At 41.5% G+C, this 18,173-nt stretch overlaps 2 protein-coding genes across 3 annotated transcripts in view; both read left to right on the top strand.

Annotated features, from left to right (window-relative positions):
* The first annotated feature begins 4,005 nt into the window (after window positions 1–4,005).
* TXNRD1 (thioredoxin reductase 1) overlaps window positions 4,006–18,173 on the top strand; it is a 57,670-nt gene continuing 43,502 nt past the window's right edge. The window contains exons 1-2 of one of the 2 annotated variants that reach the window (XM_074375151.1): window positions 4,006–4,148; window positions 5,644–5,753. The gene's annotated coding sequence lies outside the window, so the exon portion shown is untranslated. Of the gene's footprint in view, window positions 4,307–5,643; window positions 5,754–18,173 lie in introns of both variants that reach the window. The other variant, XM_074375150.1, reaches the window with a different exon arrangement.
* EID3 (EP300 interacting inhibitor of differentiation 3) lies at window positions 14,356–17,284 on the top strand. Its single transcript, XM_010970451.3, has one exon. It carries the CDS (start codon window positions 15,084–15,086, stop codon window positions 16,194–16,196), a length of 1,113 nt encoding a protein of 370 aa, XP_010968753.1. The 5' UTR covers window positions 14,356–15,083; the 3' UTR covers window positions 16,197–17,284.

The following is an 18,173-nucleotide window of genomic DNA, read 5'->3' as shown; positions in this document are numbered from 1 at the left end:
TCCTCTCAGGTCAGTGAGCAACTGCATTGGATTAAGACTTAATCCTGCAGAACTGGGTGGTGTGTGTTGTGGAGGGGGAAGTTTCCCTTCCAATATATTCTGAGATTTTGTGGCTAGACTAACACTAAAATTGACACAAGACAGATTAACAGGAGGAAGAAAATTATTCTCCTGTTCTCCATTTTAATTCATGCACATTGAGATCCCATAGAAATGGGACCAAAGCAGGCAGCTTCTAGACTTTTTAGACAAAGAAACAATACATGTGTGAAGAATTGACAGGACAGAGGAACTTAGGTTTTGGGTGCCCAGTTATTGAAGCATATAAACAGAGGACATGGGGTAGTAAATTAAAGAAGCAACAAGGTTTGTCTATGTAGACTTACTGGCCCTGAGTTGCCTATCTTTTGCAATAAGGCTGTGCTACCTCCAGATGCAGGAAGTGCACCTTTCACATGAGTGACTTCTTCCCTGCTTTCAGGGAGACAGGAGGGTCAGAGTGTCCCTCTTGCACTGACCGTTTCTTAAGTAACTTTAATTCCAAGTAATCAATTTGCATTAAAGCACATTTTAGGACAGCCTAACCTGGGCCCCAACATGAGCAATGCTCTTTGTTTTTGTTTGTTCACACTGTGTTAGAGGTTTGGAAAAAGAGGAATAAGTATAAAATAGTCACTCTGGAAATTGGGAAAACAAATATACCAGAGATGCAAAGGACTGCTGGGCAGCTTTGGGGACACATTGAGGTTTGTGATCTTGACTTTAAAGTGAAATCACTTTTAATTTCTATATTTTCTCCAGCAGTGTATTCTGGCTGTAGGGTACAGAATATATAGACATCTAGGCTTATCAAAGATGTTCCTTGCTGAGGCTGGAGGGCATAGCTCACTTGGTAGAGTGCATATTTAGCATGCATGAGGTCCTAGGTTCATCTCCTGTACCTCCATTAAGTAAATAAAGCAAACTTAACTACCTCGCCTTTCAAAAAAAACCAAAGAAAACAAACCCACAAAGATGGCCCTTGCCAAGTCAGTATATAATAGGGGAGTTTGGACTTTATTTTGAGGTTCCTAGAGAGCTACTGGAGGTTTGAGCAGAGAAGATTTGGGTGTCAGAAAGGTGGTTCCAGCTTAGTATGGTGTATATGTGTCTGAGAAAGGCTTATTGAGAAACAGTAGTTTTAATGCATTAGGACCCTTGATCAAAAACGCCTTCATAGACCTGTTAATAATGTGCTTAAATGACAGCTCAGGAACATAGAGAGTCTCTCCCAACATTTTCTGCAAATTTACTATATATAACAGGTTCTCAGTGGACAAGATAAATCAAGCAAGGGTTTGCCTTCCCAAAACTCTCTTGGATTTAGATGATTTGTGATTATTTTTAGGTGTTTGGAGACACAGAAGAGGAAAAGAATGATAAACACTGGGTAGGAATCAGGACAGTCCTCCTGAGGAGGTGACATTTTAGATGAGCTTTGAAGGAGTAGGCCTTTAGCGAGGGAAGATAATTCTAGGCAGGGGGTATAGCATGAACCCAGTCAAAAGATGTAAGATGTATGACTAGAACAAATGCTGCATGATGAGAAATGGTGGGACATGAGGCTCTTCTTCCATTAACAAGCAACTATGTAGAATTAAACAGTTTTCTGTATTTCCTGACAAGGGTAAGGCATCTGGACCCTGATCTGTAGTAAGACTGGTTTGAAAGGAAAGCGAAGTTTTTTTTTTAATAGTGATTTATTTTTCAGACTTAAAAAAAAAAAACTACATGAAACTACTCTAGGGATTTGTGCTATAATCTGATCACTTCAGGATAGTGTGAAGTCAAGGAGGGGAGGGTATAGCTCAGTGGTAGAGTGCATGCCTAGCATGCCAAGGTCCTGGGTTCAATCCCCAGTACCTCTATTATAAATAAATAAACCTAATTACCTACCCCCTCCAAAAAACAAAAGAAAATGAAGTAAAGGGGCCACACCTTAAAAAAAAAAAAAAAAAGAAAGAAAAGAAAAGAAAGAATAATGTGAAGTTAAAATGCCTTACCTAGCCTTTTCTGGAATGCCATTAGAAAATATCAACTGTGGTATCACTGACCTGTCTGTCATACAAGGCTGTTAGGAGTCAATCCTTATCATTTGTTTTTAGTACATTATTTTAAGTTAAATAATTTTAAAGTCCCTCTGTATCCTAAAACATGCTTTTGAAATGTTTTTATATATTTTTAAGACTGTGGACTTATGAGCCTGGTTCCTGGATTGTTATTGTATAGGCTAAATGAAATAAGACATGTAAAATGGTTAATACAAAGCTTGGCACAGCTGCCAGGAGTAAATGCTAAGTTTTCTCCCTTAATCCCAGCTTTCTTTCCCTCACATTTTTCATTCTTCCGTCCTTAAGTCCTCTTGTTTTCTAAACACCTGTATGCTAGACCCATACTCTGTTCTAAGGACCCTGGAATAAGGTGAAGCATACACTCACATAACCACTAAACAGGGAGACTGTTAGTTTAGCGTGTTGTAGGGGAACAAAACTTGTCATCCCCAAATGTGTCTCTTTGGCTTGAGGCTTATTTGGGGCCGATTACTTTTAAGAAACAAAAGCTCAGTAAGAACTTTTTACCTTCTCCCCTTAACCTAAAGGGCCTCTTCCAGGAAGAACAGCTATCACCATAGAAAACTAAAGTATAACATGAAATAGGTGTGGTAGACCGGGGAACTCAGCAAGGCCTGTTTGATCAAAGTCCTCTTTGGATCCCATTGTCTCTGCATGGCCCAGCAAACATTCATTTATCAAACATTTGCTCACTTTCATCTTCCTGTAAATTACTTCCTCCCCTTTGAAGTCCCAAACCCTTAACTTCTCTTTCTCTCGGAAGGTATATAAGCTTCAATTGCCTAAACCTTACATTCTCATGTTGCTCCCCATGTGTGTAATTAGATTTGATTTTCTCCTATTGATGTTTCTTGCCAATTTAATTCTTAGACCAGATAGAAGAACCTAGGAGGGTAGAGAAAAGGTTTTTTTCCCTCCCCCACAGTCTGCGGGGGTGGGAGGTGTGTGTGTGTGTGTGTGTGTGTGTGTGTGTTCACACTGCACCAGGCCTGTGACTTGCACTGGGAAGGGACTCAAAGGAGCAAATCATGGCTTCTCGCTGCCTTGAGAAACCAGGAACCCTTTCGCCTGAGCATGCTTCAGTCTGGCAGTATCCAGAAAAAGAAGTGTGAAAGACATTCATTTATTTATTTATTCAGCAAATAGTCCTTGCCACCTACTAGTGCAATGTGCTGAGTAAGATGATGAATAAGAGCAGGAAAGTATGAGAGCATGTGGCTGGCTTGGTCAGCTAGCTGCAGCTATCTTGGCATGGCTGGAGTTAAACATACTCTCTGTTTTCCTTAAAACAAGTATGACAAACCAAAAATTGAGTGGGATAAGGAGGAAGTACTATGAATCGAAGTTATGTGTTGGTGAGAATTAGTCAGGATGGACTAGATGATAATTTTCAAAGCTTGATCACTTCCTTTAGGGAATCGCCAGACTGACTAATCCATTCCCTTAGGGCAGTGGGTCCTACACTGCTGTTCACTGGAATCATCTAGGGAGTTTTAAAAAACTCAGATGCCCAGGTCGCACCCAATACCAATTATATCAGAATGTCTGGGGGTGGGAGCCAGGCGTCAGTATTTTTAAAGATCCTCGCGTGATTACAATCCGTAGCAAAGTTCTGGAGTCACTGCCTGAGGGCATAGTCTATTTGTTTTTTCTTTCTTTCCCCTTTTTTAATAGTCCAGTTTTATTCAGTTAAGACACACTCTTGGTTCTGGTTCCAAACATTCCTTAAATGGTTTTTGCCCCTTTCTGGGGTTGGGGGCGCTGTGAGCAGGAAGAGGATGTGCTGTCACCCAATTAGGAGATCCCACTTTGCTAAGTCCATCAGCGTAGTTGCCAAGGCTGCACGAGGAGTGGATTTTTGCTTTGTCATTCTGACTCTGGCGGTTCGCCCGCCCATTCAGAGGAGGGCGTGGCTTCTCGTAGCCACTGGGAGCCCGCAGCCCTTTCCCCTCAGTCTGCTCCAGTCCCGCATTGCATCGGAGCTGAAGGTGGTGAGACCGCTGAAGCAGCGCCGGATTCCCGGGAGCTCGCGTTCGTGTAAGCTTCGGTTCAGTGAAAACGGAGGGAGCCCCGAGCGTTTAGGCTGTGAGCACGCTGGGGCCGAGAGCATCCGCCGGTCGGGTGCCGGTTGAACGCTGGGGACCGGGAGAGGTTTGAAGGCGTGTCTGAGCAGGGGTGAGGCTTTTCTACGGCAGGTGAGCTTCCCGGCGGCGTTTATTGTTTTGCTCGGGTCAGTGAAAGCTGAGCTGTGGTAAATGAGACCGGCCCCCTGACGGCTGGTGGTTTCCTTCCTCTAGCTCTTCTGTATAGAGACGATTTGCAGAATATCGGAGAAAATGGGGTTTTATATCATTTCCCAGTGCCCGAGTCTTGAGATGTAGGTATCAATGTGATGAAGAGATTAAAAGACTCATCATCAATGAGAGTATAACGATTTAAGGATGCCTTTCAAGGAATTTGCACACCATTGAATCCTCAGAAATCATGAGAGGTCTCCATGTGTTCAAGTGGGGAAACCAAGGCTCAGACTCATGAGACTTTCCCCAGGCTGTTAAACAAGACAGCTAAGAGGAACCGGTGCTTATCTCACTGTATCAGGCGGAACAGGGAAGGGGTTAAAGGCTATCCCACACTGCCTGGGTGGAATCCTGGCTCTGCTATTGACAATAACTAGCTGCTTGAGTTTGAGCAAGATCACTTTTCTGTGCCCCGGTTTTCCTATCTGTGAAATGGACCTGATAGGACCTACTTCAAAAGGGTAGTTTGTGAAAATAAAGTGTTAATATATGCAAAGCACTATAGAAGCATTCGCTGCTGTATTATTATTATCAAACAACTACACTTTTGAGTGCTTGTATGGATTTTGTCTGATGAATGAGCCTGATACCAGTGTAACTGGAGTCTATTTTTACTTCTCACTGACTCATTCTGTACCTGAGTTCACCCATTTGTAAAACTGGACCAGCTGCACCCGGCTTGTCATGTAAGGTGTTGATGTATTATCTTAAGGTTCTTAAATAAAAACACCCTAAGTAGGCAGAGTGTTCTTAATTTTGCCCCATGGTTTCAAATTTCAAAGAAGCACTGGAAGTTGGTTTTTGGCATTCTGTACAGATGCAGAGTTCAAAGGCAGATTAAGTTGGGAGGTGTTTTGTAAGAGCTGAGATAATTGTGCCTTAAGCTTCCTTTTAAAGTTCTGGGTCTACTGGAAAAGTAGGACGTCTATTTCAGCGAGACTAGCTCGTCTTCGAGTCGGGCCGGAACCCTGGCGTTTGTAGCCGGCCCTAGGCCCGGTTACCAGCCAGCGTGCAGGTGCGCCGGGTGGGACCCGAGCCGGTGGCGGGCCTCGGTCGAGGTCGGGGATGGGGCTGGTAGGGATGCGCTGGGCGGGCGGCGGCGGCGGCGGCGGCGCGGTCCGGTCCCCGGGGGAGTGCAGTTGGGGACGCGGAAGCCCCGCCCCGCCCCGCCGCGCACTTCCCGCCGCGGCCGCGGGCGGAAAGACTGACCGTCCCCCTCTGCTTTTGTGCCACAGAGGACGGGCGGGGCCTCGAGCGAGCGCTCTCCGAACTGACCTCCGAAACCGACGTACCCGTTGTGTTCGTGGGAAGGAGAAAGCTAGGCGGCCATGGTCCGACCCTGAAGGTGGGTAGGGGGGCCTTAACGTTTCTTTCACCCGCCGGAACTTGGGAAGGGGCTCCTCGAGCCGGTGGTCGTCTTGGGCCCTGCTATCAAATCCCGGGCAGTTGTGAGCGAACCTCCAAACGGAGCACAGCCTTAGAAAACGACGGAGAAACGCGAGGGCCAGCTCACGTGGTTATCCACGTTGGTGAGACATTTCAGAACTGGGAACCTTGCAAGGGCATATGTACCTATTGTCATCTTTTAAAATAGGTTTTAAAATTGTCCTTTTCTTTCTAGTTCCCTTCCTCTTTTCCTCCCGATAAATCTAAGTAACAAAAATTTTTAGCATCGGTGTAAACTGCTTAAAGTGAGTTTTTTAGGGAAGTATTGAGAACAGTGGCTCAGGAAGTGCTTATCTTTATCCAACTCTAGCGTCTTCCTCTTTAGTTCTCAGGGAGGGAAACCCAGAAACCCTAGGCTCGGGGGAGAGCAACCAGTAAGCTCCTAGAATGAGTTCATTTCCCTTTAGGTGTCTTTTTTCTAGCCCAGAGTTAACAGCTGGGTAGAGGGAAAGGCGAGAAAGAAATCTTTCCTCTGGCTGGTGGCGGGGGCGGGGTTGCAATCTTCCCTTAGGACCACCCACGAAGGGTGGGTGGGTCATGGTCTAGCATATGGGCCAGGCGATGGTAGGCTGGGTACGACATGGATAATGTTCTACATCAGGTGTGGTTTCCAGGTTAGAGCCTCGTAATATCTTGATACATCTCCTTTAAGTTTTGCTGATGATTTTTTTTGTCCTCGTCCTTTTGTGTCTGTGTAATTTTTAAGAAATGTCACTCATACTTGAACATTGTCTTCTAAGGAGTGAGCTTGAGGTCTCAGGAAAATGTAAAAATGTATTTAGATGTGTGCATCTTTAGGAAGGGTATAACACTTTGCACCTTCGTTTACTATTTCTATCTTCTAAAAGAATCTTATTTACCATTTTGAAGAAAGGGTATGGGGAATGGAGATAGACTTCAAAGACAAAAACAGTAAATTGATGGAAAATAATTAAAGGAGATAAAAAAGGTTTTTAGCTTGATATAAAGTATATTGTGTTATTCAGACCTTTAGTTTGCAAGTAGAGACAGTTCTATCAATAGTCCATCCTGTCTGATCTCGTTTCTCCACCTGTGTCATAAATTTGCACTTAAAAAGTTGTATAGGCATTTGATCTTTATATAAATTCTGTAGACGGTCCTGGTTTTAACACCAATCGGAGTAAAAAAGATCACTTTTTATAAGCTTTGCACCCACTTTATTTATTGATAAGATCTGATATTTTCAATGCTATATGATCATAGTTAATTTCAGACATCTAGTGATGTGAATGAATGAAAAGCATGTCAAGTTATAATTAAAATTAAACTATTAAGCACATCTCTTCTAAGTAAATTTACCACTCTCCTTTCTATCATTTATCTTTGGTTTTTAATGAATACTAAGAAATGAAAGAAGACAAGAAGATAAGGAGTACTGCTTTGAAATATTTGTGAATTCCCAGCCAATTGTTGCACACATTTGGGACTAAATGGTAGGTTCTGAAATTCTTTAGGGAACATTGGGTTTGAGTGGAGAAAGGCATTTATTTAGTGGAGAAGTGAGTGATTATAGGATTAGTGTTATAATCCTGAAGTTGGCACCTTAAAAAAGGTTAAGATTTCCTACTTCAGCTGCAACATAAATAATGGAGAGGGAGCTCATTAAAATGTTTGCTTTTCCTTTCTCCTCTCAATGTTGTTTCTTCCGTTGTCTTCCTTAATAAACAACAGCAGCCTCAAAACCTACCTTGCTTTCACAGTGTGCTGTAGAAGACAAAGGTGATCCTATTGGAAGGAACTGATAAATTTAGATGACTACCTACAGGACGAAGGCTTTAAAGAAGTATGTTTCAAAGAACTGTAGTCTGTGCACCACCTGCACAGAATCCCCTGGGGTGCTTGTTAAACATGCATGCCTGGGCTTTTCCTGAGATCTTGTTCATTGAAGCCTCTGGAAGGGGCTAGGATCTGCCTTTTCAACAAGCCCCCTCAGTAATTCTTAGGATAAATATCACATCTGAGACTCTAATGTATAAGGTAGTTTGGTCACGATCAGTTGCTAAATAATTATAATCGAGGAAAACCAAACAAGACTACTCTTTAGTGCCTAAAAGATATTAGTTAGAAGAGAGCAAATAGTAACTCAACAGGTGAGTAACACTTTGTATCTGAATAGGAAAATGGGAAGTTATGCTATCTTTGGCCAGGGCTTGTATGTCCATGTGTGAAATTGGAACTAGTGTGTGAATAAATTCTTAAGAACTGTAAGTAGAGTTCCTACTGCACAAAGACATACACTTCCATAAAAATTTTAATGAGAATAAGTTTGCAAAATTTCTTACAGGGATCCTCTTTTTTATGTAAATCAGTGTCTCCAGGATTCCAGCATTTTGAAACCAGTATGAAATGAAATGAATTGGTGGTATTGAGAGGAAAAGCAAAGTGAGTGAAAAAGTGCTTCTTGGAATATTAAGTGCCAGGCATGGTTAAGACTTCAGTAGTTTGAGGTAATAGACTTGGGAGATAAGACTAAAACTTGCAACATGGGGTTTAATTTCTTCCAGGTAATAATAGGGATGATGGACACAAAGGAGTACGTGATTCACATCCAAGTGAATTATGGAGACAGTGTGGGAGGAGCTTAGGGGTAACCAAGTTTTAGTCAGGCTGGGGGCCCCACACTGGGGGCAGATAGAGGGGTGTGTGTGGGGGGGTTAGACACTGAAACAAAGGCAGGGCTCCTTTCAAGTCTAACTTTTAAACTTACCAGAAACCAGATTCTTAACTGAATAGATACGAGAAAATGAGTAGTAATTTAATAACTCTCCAGCCATTCCCTTTCCTTCTTAATACTCTACCAAAACTGGCAGAAAACTTGATTTCTTTTGATTCTTTCCTCTGAGGTAACCCCTTCTGCGGAGATTAGTAGTGTGTGTGCTTTTTGGCCTAGTTGTTAAGGTTGAGGCCTAAGGAGAACTGAAGGACTGCTTTGGGGATGAGGGAAGTGACTGGATTCTGGTTTGTGTAAGAAGGCAAGGGATAAGGACTCATGAGGTTTATAAGAGGCAGATTGTTAGGAATGCAAATAAGTTTGTCTGGTGCTGATTCTGTAGTAAAATTTTTCCTAGTTGTGAATCTGTGTTGAGACCAAGTGCTTCTTCCTCCTACCTAAACCAAGTGACAACACCAAGCTCTTCTTTGCTGGGTGTCTATTCTTTTACAGTAGTGTCACTGTTCTGGTCCTGGCTTCGAATTTCCTCTCATCTTCTGTCTGTCCATTTACCCGGCCCTGACTGTCTCCCACAGAGGTGCCTACCGCCTCTGTTACCTTTCGCCTAGGCTACTTCAGGTCCTTATTTCCTCTTGCCTAAACCACTTCAGTGGTCTCTGACTGGCCACCTGCATCACATTTCTCCCCTTCAAGTCCATCTGCTGCACAGTCGTCTTCCTGATCGCTTCCTCACTGCCCCCAAATCTGCTCCCAGGTTAAAGTGCACCTTCCTTGGGTTAGTGTTCTGTGTCTTCCAGGGTCTGGCCCCAACCTGCTTTTCTGGTTATCTCCTCTCCTCCTTACCTTCTGGAAGCTTGTGGGAATATTGTTGCAGCTGTAGTCCCTAAAATGTCCTTCCTTTGTTCTGTTCTTTATTTCAATTCCTGACTTCTCTTTCCTGCTCAGACCCACTTTTCCAACTGCCTGCCAGTTTCAGAGTACAAGGCCAGATTAGCCCATTCTTTCCCTCCTCTGTGCTCCCACAGCACTCCCACAAATCCTTATCTCTGGAAAAAGGGGGACCTTACCAACGATAAGGTTTTCGTTTACATATCAAAAGTGGAGTTAGACTTCTTTGTGCCTATGATCCCAGTTCTGTTCAGAGCTCAGCAGATACTTAAATGAACATGCCTCTTAATGATAGTAGCTATTACTTGAATGTCTACTGTGTGCTAGCCTCCAAATGCTGTAGTACCTAGTTGGTTGAATCCTCACAGCAGTCCCAGAAGGAAGTGGTATCATCCAGTTTTACAGAGGAGCAAATGGAGGCCCTTAGAATTTAAGAAATATGCCCAGATGACACAGCTAGTAAGGTGGCAGGGCCAGGAATGGAGCCCAGGCCTGTCGGTATAGTTCACTCTGGTGTACTCACACTTCTGGCACTTGGCTTTATGTTATCACCATGAGGATATGTGCCTGATCTCCCAGGGTGATTGTGTGCCCATGATTCAAGGCTGAGCCCATGCAAATCTTGGTATTCCTAGCATAGCTCTGGCAAATTGGCATGCATGCATAAGATGCTTGCTGAATGGAACTGCATTCCTTTGTGCCTACCAAACTGTACATTCCTTTAGCACAAAAATGATTTGTTTTTGTATCTTCCATGTGTTTTCTGAACATCCTGTATGCACTCAGTAAGTATTTGTTGAGTGAATGGATAATGGTAGGGCCCGAGGAGACTCACTTCCATGAGGGGTTTAGCTGCAAGGTGTCTGATTTTGTGAAGGTGGACTGTCTCTTTCAGGGATTAAGCCCTACGTTGCTCAGGAGAGAGCCTGGGCAGTATATAAAGCAGTTCGGAGCAGCACTCCCCGCCTGCAGCAGTTTGTGTGTCTGTGTCGTGGTCAGCTGAGAAAAAGGTCATATTACATCTATTTAGCTATTGCTTATTGAGCCACCTGTATTTTTGACATTGCGCTGGGCCCTGTCTGTTATCTCTAACATAAGTCTGTAGGGCGATGTATATATTTTAAAAAACATTTGTCAGCAGATGTTTGTCTATGATTTTTACAGAGTCACAACCACTCTGTATGACAGAGAGGAAATCCAATAGACTCGTACAAATGAGGAAATTCGAAAACTGTGAAGGAAGCAAGTGGAAACTATAATAAAGCACTAGTTTTAATTTTAGCCCAGGCCTCCAGAGCTGAGTTTTTTCAAGGCTACCTCCTTTAGAAGACCAATACCCAGTGCTTTTCATCCCCAGTCCATCAAAAAACGAAGCTCCTGGTCAGTGCCAATTTCTGAGGTGTCACAGGAGAGTTGATAATGGCTCCTATAACCTGAAAGGTTCTGTTCTCTTCATCTCACACCTTTGTTTATGTTCCTTCTTGAGACTTGGCAGGTCAGCCAGCGCTCGGTTTTCTGAAGTGTCAGTTAAGTGTATGACTTGACCACAGAGCAAGGGCAGAGGTTTTATATACTCTAAGGTATTTCAGTGCGTGGGTCTAAATTATTTTGTGGGACTTGACAGTCATTTTGTCTTTTACTTCAACTAACAACAAAGGCTTCCTATTTGAATAGAGCAGTTATTCAAAGCCTCTTTTGGATACCAAGTTTTTCAAAGAATCTGTGGAAATCTAAGGAGCCATTCATGAGAAAAACATACATAAAGAATTTTGCATATAATCTCAGACTCTTCGTGACCTGCTGCAGAATACCTAGTAGAGTGGTTTACCCTTCAAAATACTATACATACTTCCATTAGTTGAAATCTTAATAAGCTTTAAAATTACATGGCAGATTTATTTTCACTGGTAGTATAATGAAATACGTTTCTGTACTCCTTATGGATTTAGCCTTTAAAATATTTTTCTGTTCCCAAAACAACATCCAGGAGTGAAGCTACTAGTTTGTATACCTTTTTTTCTGTTTAGAGTCTAATGTTTTATTAATAATTTGCTATCTTTGGGATACTGATGATGTATTAAGTACCTACTCAATAGTTGAAAATATTGTCAGAACCATCACATAATTCTCATTCAATACATACAGTAACTTTATAATGTAAGTAGTAATATTCCCACCTTACAAACGAGGAAACACTAATAGCTAATAGGTCAAGATTGGAACTCAGGTTCGCCTCCTTCCACTGTCTATGGTCTTCCCAGAAACTCATTTTAAAAACACACAGATACCTGCCTTGATCATAGCAAAATTTGCCTTTAATACTGAAAAACCAAACAAAGCAAAAATGCACATACAAACATAAAAACCTTAAAGGAAATTAAGATGAAAGAGAACATAAACCTAACATCCTGATACTCCAGCAGATCAAACTAGGCTTTCACCATGTCTCTTCACAGCTGAGTGTTCAACAGATACCCTGGCAGGATGAGAGGAGAATAACTGCTGGAACAGAAAACTGTAGGGAGGCAGCTAATAGCAGGATAAGTTTATCTGTCAGAGTGTGAGACTTGAAACTGACTTGTTCCTGGCTTTGGCTGAAAGTCTCTTACATATCTATTTGTTGTAGATTAATCGGGCAATAATAACCCTACTAGAAAAGATAGAGGATCCTGTGTAACCTCTTTTTTCATTTGATTGTAGAGAGACCCGTAACATCCATCTATCCCATCATGTTTGTGTTGAACATGGGGTGTGGTTTGTGGGAAAGAGCTTAAGAATTCTTTGAATGAATGAATCTCTGAACTCCTAGCAAAGGAAATGAAAAATAATTTCAGAGAAAAAAACTAAAGAAAGGAAGAAAGGAAATGGAGGGCCATACGGAGCCTTTGGCAGCAACTCCTGAATGAGGAAAAGAGGGGAGGGGAGGCGCTAAATTATCTTGGAGGCCAAGCTGTGTCATGGGGTCCTGAGCTAGTCTTACTGCATGAAAAGGGTAGACTTTAGTGATTTCTTTAAAATACTTTGCACTCTTGCTCTCTGTTACAATCATAGAGAAAGCAGGTTGTAGAAGAACTGAAATTATGTATTGCTGTGCATGCTTTTTAAGCTGCATTTATATAATTATTACTAGTAACTGGATGTAGGGTTAGAAAATCACTGTTCAGTAACCTAAGGATTCACAAGTGTAGAAATCCTGTTCTTTACATGATGAGGGAAAAGCACAGATTTTTACTTTGTAGCAACACCTAAACCTTGTGCTCTAAAGGTAGATTTTAAAAGACAATACAATGCAAGTGTGACTTTCTGAGGGTGATCTCAGTTATATGTTACCTAGGTTCTTAGAGACAGGATCTAGCATAGAATGAATTCAGCACTGGAAATCACAGCTTAGTAATACCATGCTTGTCTTGATGTGTGCTGTTGCTCCCAGCAAGCTGTGTAGGCTGTTATCTGCTGAGAAATCTCTGTAAATGGTATTAGTAATACTTTATAAGTAGGTTGGGAGAATTTATTTTTCTAAAGCACTTTAAAATTCTTTGGTGGAAAGCTCTGTATGGAGCAGATTGGTGTCAGCCTGTTTTTCCTCCTCTGAGCCAGGAAGAAGATAGGCACTTTAGGGTGGGAAGTTTGGCTTATCTTTTGGAGTTTTGTTTTTTTTTTTTTAACATTTTTTATTGATTTATAATCATTTTACAATGTTGTGTCAAATTCCAGTGTAGAGCACAATTTTTCAGTTACACATGAATATATATATTTCATTGTCATATTTTTTTCTCTGAGCTACCATAAGATCTTGTATATATTTCCCTGTGCTATGCAGTATAATCTTGTTTATCTATTCTACATGGAGTTTTTATAAATTGCCTTTATTGAATTTGAAATGAGTATCAGAAGCTCCCAAGAATAATGTTAACTATAAAAGCAAAGTTTTATGGATTTGGAACTTGGAAGTATGTGTTTTCATCAAAGATTTAAAACAGATTTAAATATTAATTTGTAATTGGCCAAAATTTGGGGGGAAAATATATCCTTTGATGATTCTGGGTCTGAACTTTTTCTCTTGCTTTTTTTTTTTTTGTATTTCAGAGAAGGGATAAGGCTAGTTTTCTGAAAAGTAGTTAACTTTTATTTTCAATATGTAAGATCTGTTTCTTCCACTAATCTGTAAAATTGATATTTCTGCCAAATAAATTGCAGTAGATGCTGGAACAGAGTTTCATCTACACTAATACGTTTCAGTGTGCATACTTATATGTATTCATGTGAAAACAGTTTTGCTTGGACGATTTAAAACCAAGTTCTTGCTTTAGGGAAGCTAAAAGTCTAATAAGCCAGAGTAATATATATCACAAGTGACCATAATGCATAGTTACTGAAAAATTTGTGTTTCTTCCTGAATTACCGTTACTTAAAAATAATAATGGTGGACAATGAGGAATATAACTATTGAGTAATTTAAAAGTACTGGGCTTTGCTGTTCATGCATTTGCAAGAAACTTTCTGGTAATGTCAAAGAAAAATGAACCACTATAGATGAATAGGAAGGAAGGTAGGGCCAGTGTACTTCCTGGTGCCTTGAAACTGGAGCTGACAGATGCAATGTGGTGGTCCCTTTCCCTCTCTTCCTGTGACTGATGAGCTGAGCCCTTTCTCCAGCTGTATGTGATGTTCCAGTGAACTAATGAGTGTATTTTTCAGCGTACATTAGTCACCTGATTCAGCATTCATGTTCATATAATATTGTGTTTAAAATCTTAATAGGTTTCTGTCCTTTTAGGGTTCAGATTTACTATCCATTCGGTCTGAAACCTTTACTTTTGGCAGGCTTCCAAATAAACAGCTCTTTGGCAGAGCCCCTACCCATTTTATTCTTCCCTTGGGTGGTGGAGAACCAAAGACCACTTGTGTAAAGCTGGAGGACGGGGGTGGGGCGGTGGGGGAGTACACCTTCGTGCATGCGCTGGCTCTGACACAGGCACACACAGTGAACCCGCTCCCCACTGGGATAGGTTGGAGAGGATTTGGCCTTTGAAGGCTTTTGAGGGCCCAGGAAGATAATTAACCCAATTTACATTTGTATAATGCAGAATGAGTTTCTGGCAACTACTCTGCAAATGAACCCTGAGAATTTGGTTTATCTGTAACGGAGATGCTGCAGGTCACGACCCTTGGCTTTATGAGCAGTTTGTAATTTAGCCAGATTTGGTTCTCAAAAAAAACTAAAAAATGTCCCAACTTTTAATAATAGTAAGAAAGAAAGAACGCTGCTACAATATGTGACAACAAATATTTTAAAGCCACAGGAAATTTAGTCACCCCACAATTTTGTCATGAGCTTGTCCAAGTGTTTCTTTGAAAGCTAGATGGCCCTGTCAGTAAACGCCAGAATAGCACCTCTCGCATGAACCGGTGGCACTCCAGTGTGGGGTTGGGCCTGTCGCCGCCCGCGTTCTGTGCGGGTCAGGGACTTGTTCTCGAACGCTGGGGCTTGGGCTCCGCGGGGGCGGGGCGAGCTGGGGGCGGGGCCGCCGGGCCGCACCGCTAGTGCGCATGGGCAGACGTCCTCCTCGGCTCCAACTGACCCCTTCAATTTACGCCGTTGTCCGAAACGTTGCGAAGGCCGTTACCTGAGCGCCAGCAGTCCCCGACATGGCTGATGAAAAAGGTACCCTGAGGGGAGACGTAGAGGAGGGAGAGGAGCCGGTGGTGGCCGTCACCGGTAGTGCGCACCCTGGGAAGCAGGCAGAGGAGGAGGAGGAGGAACCGATGAAGGTGGAAGTGGCGGTGGGGGCTGATGCCTGCTCTGACGACCTCAGCTGTGGGGAGGCCGATATCGATCCCAGCCTCCTGGAGCTCGCGGACGAGGAGAAATGCCGGAGTATCCGCAAGCAGTACCGGCAGCTTATCTACAACGTCCAGCAGAACCGTGATGACATCGTGAACACGGCGAGCGACTCCCTGACCGAGGCTCTTGAGGAAGCCAATGTTCTGTTTGATGCAGTCAGCCGAACAAGAGAAGCAGCTCTGGATGCCCAGTTTCTTGTTTTGGCTTCTGATTTGGGTAAAGAAAAAGCAAAGCAGCTAAACTCTGATATGAGCTTTTTTAATCAAGTAGCGTTTTGTGACTTTCTGTTTATATTTGTGGGTCTAAACTGGATGGAAGGTGATGGACGTGAGTTGAGTGATTATGATGATAATATAGCTCTTTCCTTCTGGGAGACAGTGCAAAAGGAAGCAACATCTTGGATGTTGCAAGCTGAGAAATTCCACTTTATTTTTGGTTCATTCAAATCAGAGCCTTCTGCGCGAAAGCCCCGACTTGAACACCGGAAAAAAGTTCACAGAATGGAAGAAAATGGGGATATGCCTACAAAGCTGAGGAAGTTGGATCTGAACAGTAATCAAGAAGCAACAGAAAAAGAAGTAGAAAGGATCTTGGGACTGTTGCAAACGTACTTTCGAAAGTATCCTGACACTCCCGTGTCCTATTTTGAGTTTGTGATTGATCCAAACTCTTTCTCTCGTACTGTGGAGAATATATTTTATGTTTCTTTCATTATAAGGGATGGTTTTGCAAGGATAAGGCTTGACCAAGACAGGTTGCCAATACTAGAGCCAATTAATATTAACCAAGTAGGTGAGGGAAATGATCCCAGTTCCCATTGCAGAAAACAAGGAGTTATATCTTTGAGTTTACAGGACTGGAAAAATATTGTGGCAACTTTTGAAATTTCAGAGGCTATGATCACAAATTCATACTAAAGATTTTTGTTCTTAGTATAGGATGCATTTTGTGGCTTTTCTAAAGCATATCAAAATGGATAGCAAAATCCAAACAGAAGCACATATTGTATCTCTTGTAAAGTGATAAAGTATTTTCAAGAACATCAGAAATTGTTTTGCTGTGCAGTGCATTTTTCTTGGTAGTTTATAAAGTTGTCAAGATTGTTACTAAAAAGTTCATTGGCATGTTCACGGAAAAAAATTTTTTCTCTTTAAGACTTTATTAATAAAAGTTCTGAATTTCATAGATTAAAAGGTATTTGATAATTTGCCCCAGAAATCAGTTACGATTTTTTCTCTGTGATACTGCACTGCTTCCTCTGCTACGGGGAATCAAGGGAATCCCAAACAGGCCTCTTAACCAGGATGGGGGGAAGAGTGGGTGAAGAAAATGGTCAATAAAGACTACCTGTAGGGCAGTGTATGTGTGACCTTAATACTGAAAAAAAAAAAATGCAGATGCCATGCTGTATCGCAGAGAGGACTCAGTAAGATTAATGAGTGGGTATCCATAGTCTCCTGTGATTGGACTCAACAAAAGTAGAATATCTTTACTGTAGTAGATGAGGCATCAACAAAGTGCTGAAAGATGAGTAGGAATTGGCCAAAGATAGGAAAGCTATTCTAGCAGGGAAATATGGAGGCCAAATACATGGAATTGTGAGAAGTTATGGTACCAGAGACCTATAAAATTTTTTGGAACTGTTCCATTTGAATGTTATAATGGGCAAAAATTGATTTACCTCACCTATTTGTATTCTCAGCGGTGGAAAATATCTTTGTCAAATTATTTAAAACACTAAAGTCTTTTAGCATCCTGTTACAATTTTTATCTGCTTGGTTAATTTCTTCTCCAGCCCCTAGTTTCCCTTTGTAATTTTTGCTAGTACACACAGTGTTCCTCAGAATCAGTGATGTTTCATTATGTAACAGCCTTGAATATTTGTTCCCAACTCAATTTTGTATTTCTTAACAGGGCTTAAAATGCCTGGAAGTTGTCCTTGTTTAAACTGAAACATGATTAATTTATCCAAATGTTCTTCACTTGTATAAAGCCATAAAGTTTTTTTGTTGTTGTTGTTGCTGCTTTTAATTGTTTTAAGAGTATAAATTACAACCTTACTTGGAGGCTACTGCTGAAAATGTGGGTCTTCAAGAAAACAGTTTTTGAAGGCACAGTGAGCATGCTATAAACCTCTTGATCCTTAGAGAGTGGGTGGTAGTAGTGGGTCTTACTATTAAACATCATTTGGCAAGTGGATAAGTATCAGATTTGCATGGCAGTAACGATAAACTTTCCTAAGTCTAATGTAGTACAGGGAAGGAAAATCCAAAGACTAACTTAATGACATTGATTTTGAGAGGAGATTGAGATTGAGAGATTCTTCAGTAATAGTGGTTTTAGCAAAAATAGAAATTTCTCATGAAACTTGGCCAATTATTTTCTAAAGTACTCATTCTTCCCACTTTTTCATATGAAGGGGTGCTAACCCTTCCCAGTGTCTACCACCCTTTGATTTAGCAGTTGTGGAAGCATCATTTGATCTCACTGATCCTTTCTTTAGCGTGCCTCTACCAACCAGGTTCCTTAGGTTTTCAGAGCTTTGTTGTTTGGGGAAATGACATCTTAATGATAGCAAAAAGATCTTGCCTCAGGTCTGCTCACCAGCAGATCATTCTTTTAAAGGCAAGAGTCTTTACTAGGAGTGTTTGAGACTTAGTGATGACTGAAAGCATTACTAGAAAATGTAGAGGTTTGGAAGGAAGGTAATATTTTGGGTCTTCTCTGAAGTTATAGCTGTTAAAATATAAATCAAGTTGACCACTTGTTTCCATTTTTTAATTGATTGTCATGACACCTGTATTGCCTCATTTATTGGAAATTAAAGCAACTATTTACCTTGAAGAAAAAAGGATAATTGACCAATAGATAATACATTTATAGAGATTAGATAT

The sequence above is a fragment of the Camelus bactrianus genome, chromosome 12, assembly GCF_048773025.1.
Source record: "Camelus bactrianus isolate YW-2024 breed Bactrian camel chromosome 12, ASM4877302v1, whole genome shotgun sequence".
Classification (NCBI taxonomy): Eukaryota; Metazoa; Chordata; class Mammalia; order Artiodactyla; family Camelidae; genus Camelus; species Camelus bactrianus.
The sequence above is the reverse complement of the archived record's forward strand: the minus strand, read 5'-3'. Positions and strand labels throughout refer to the sequence as shown.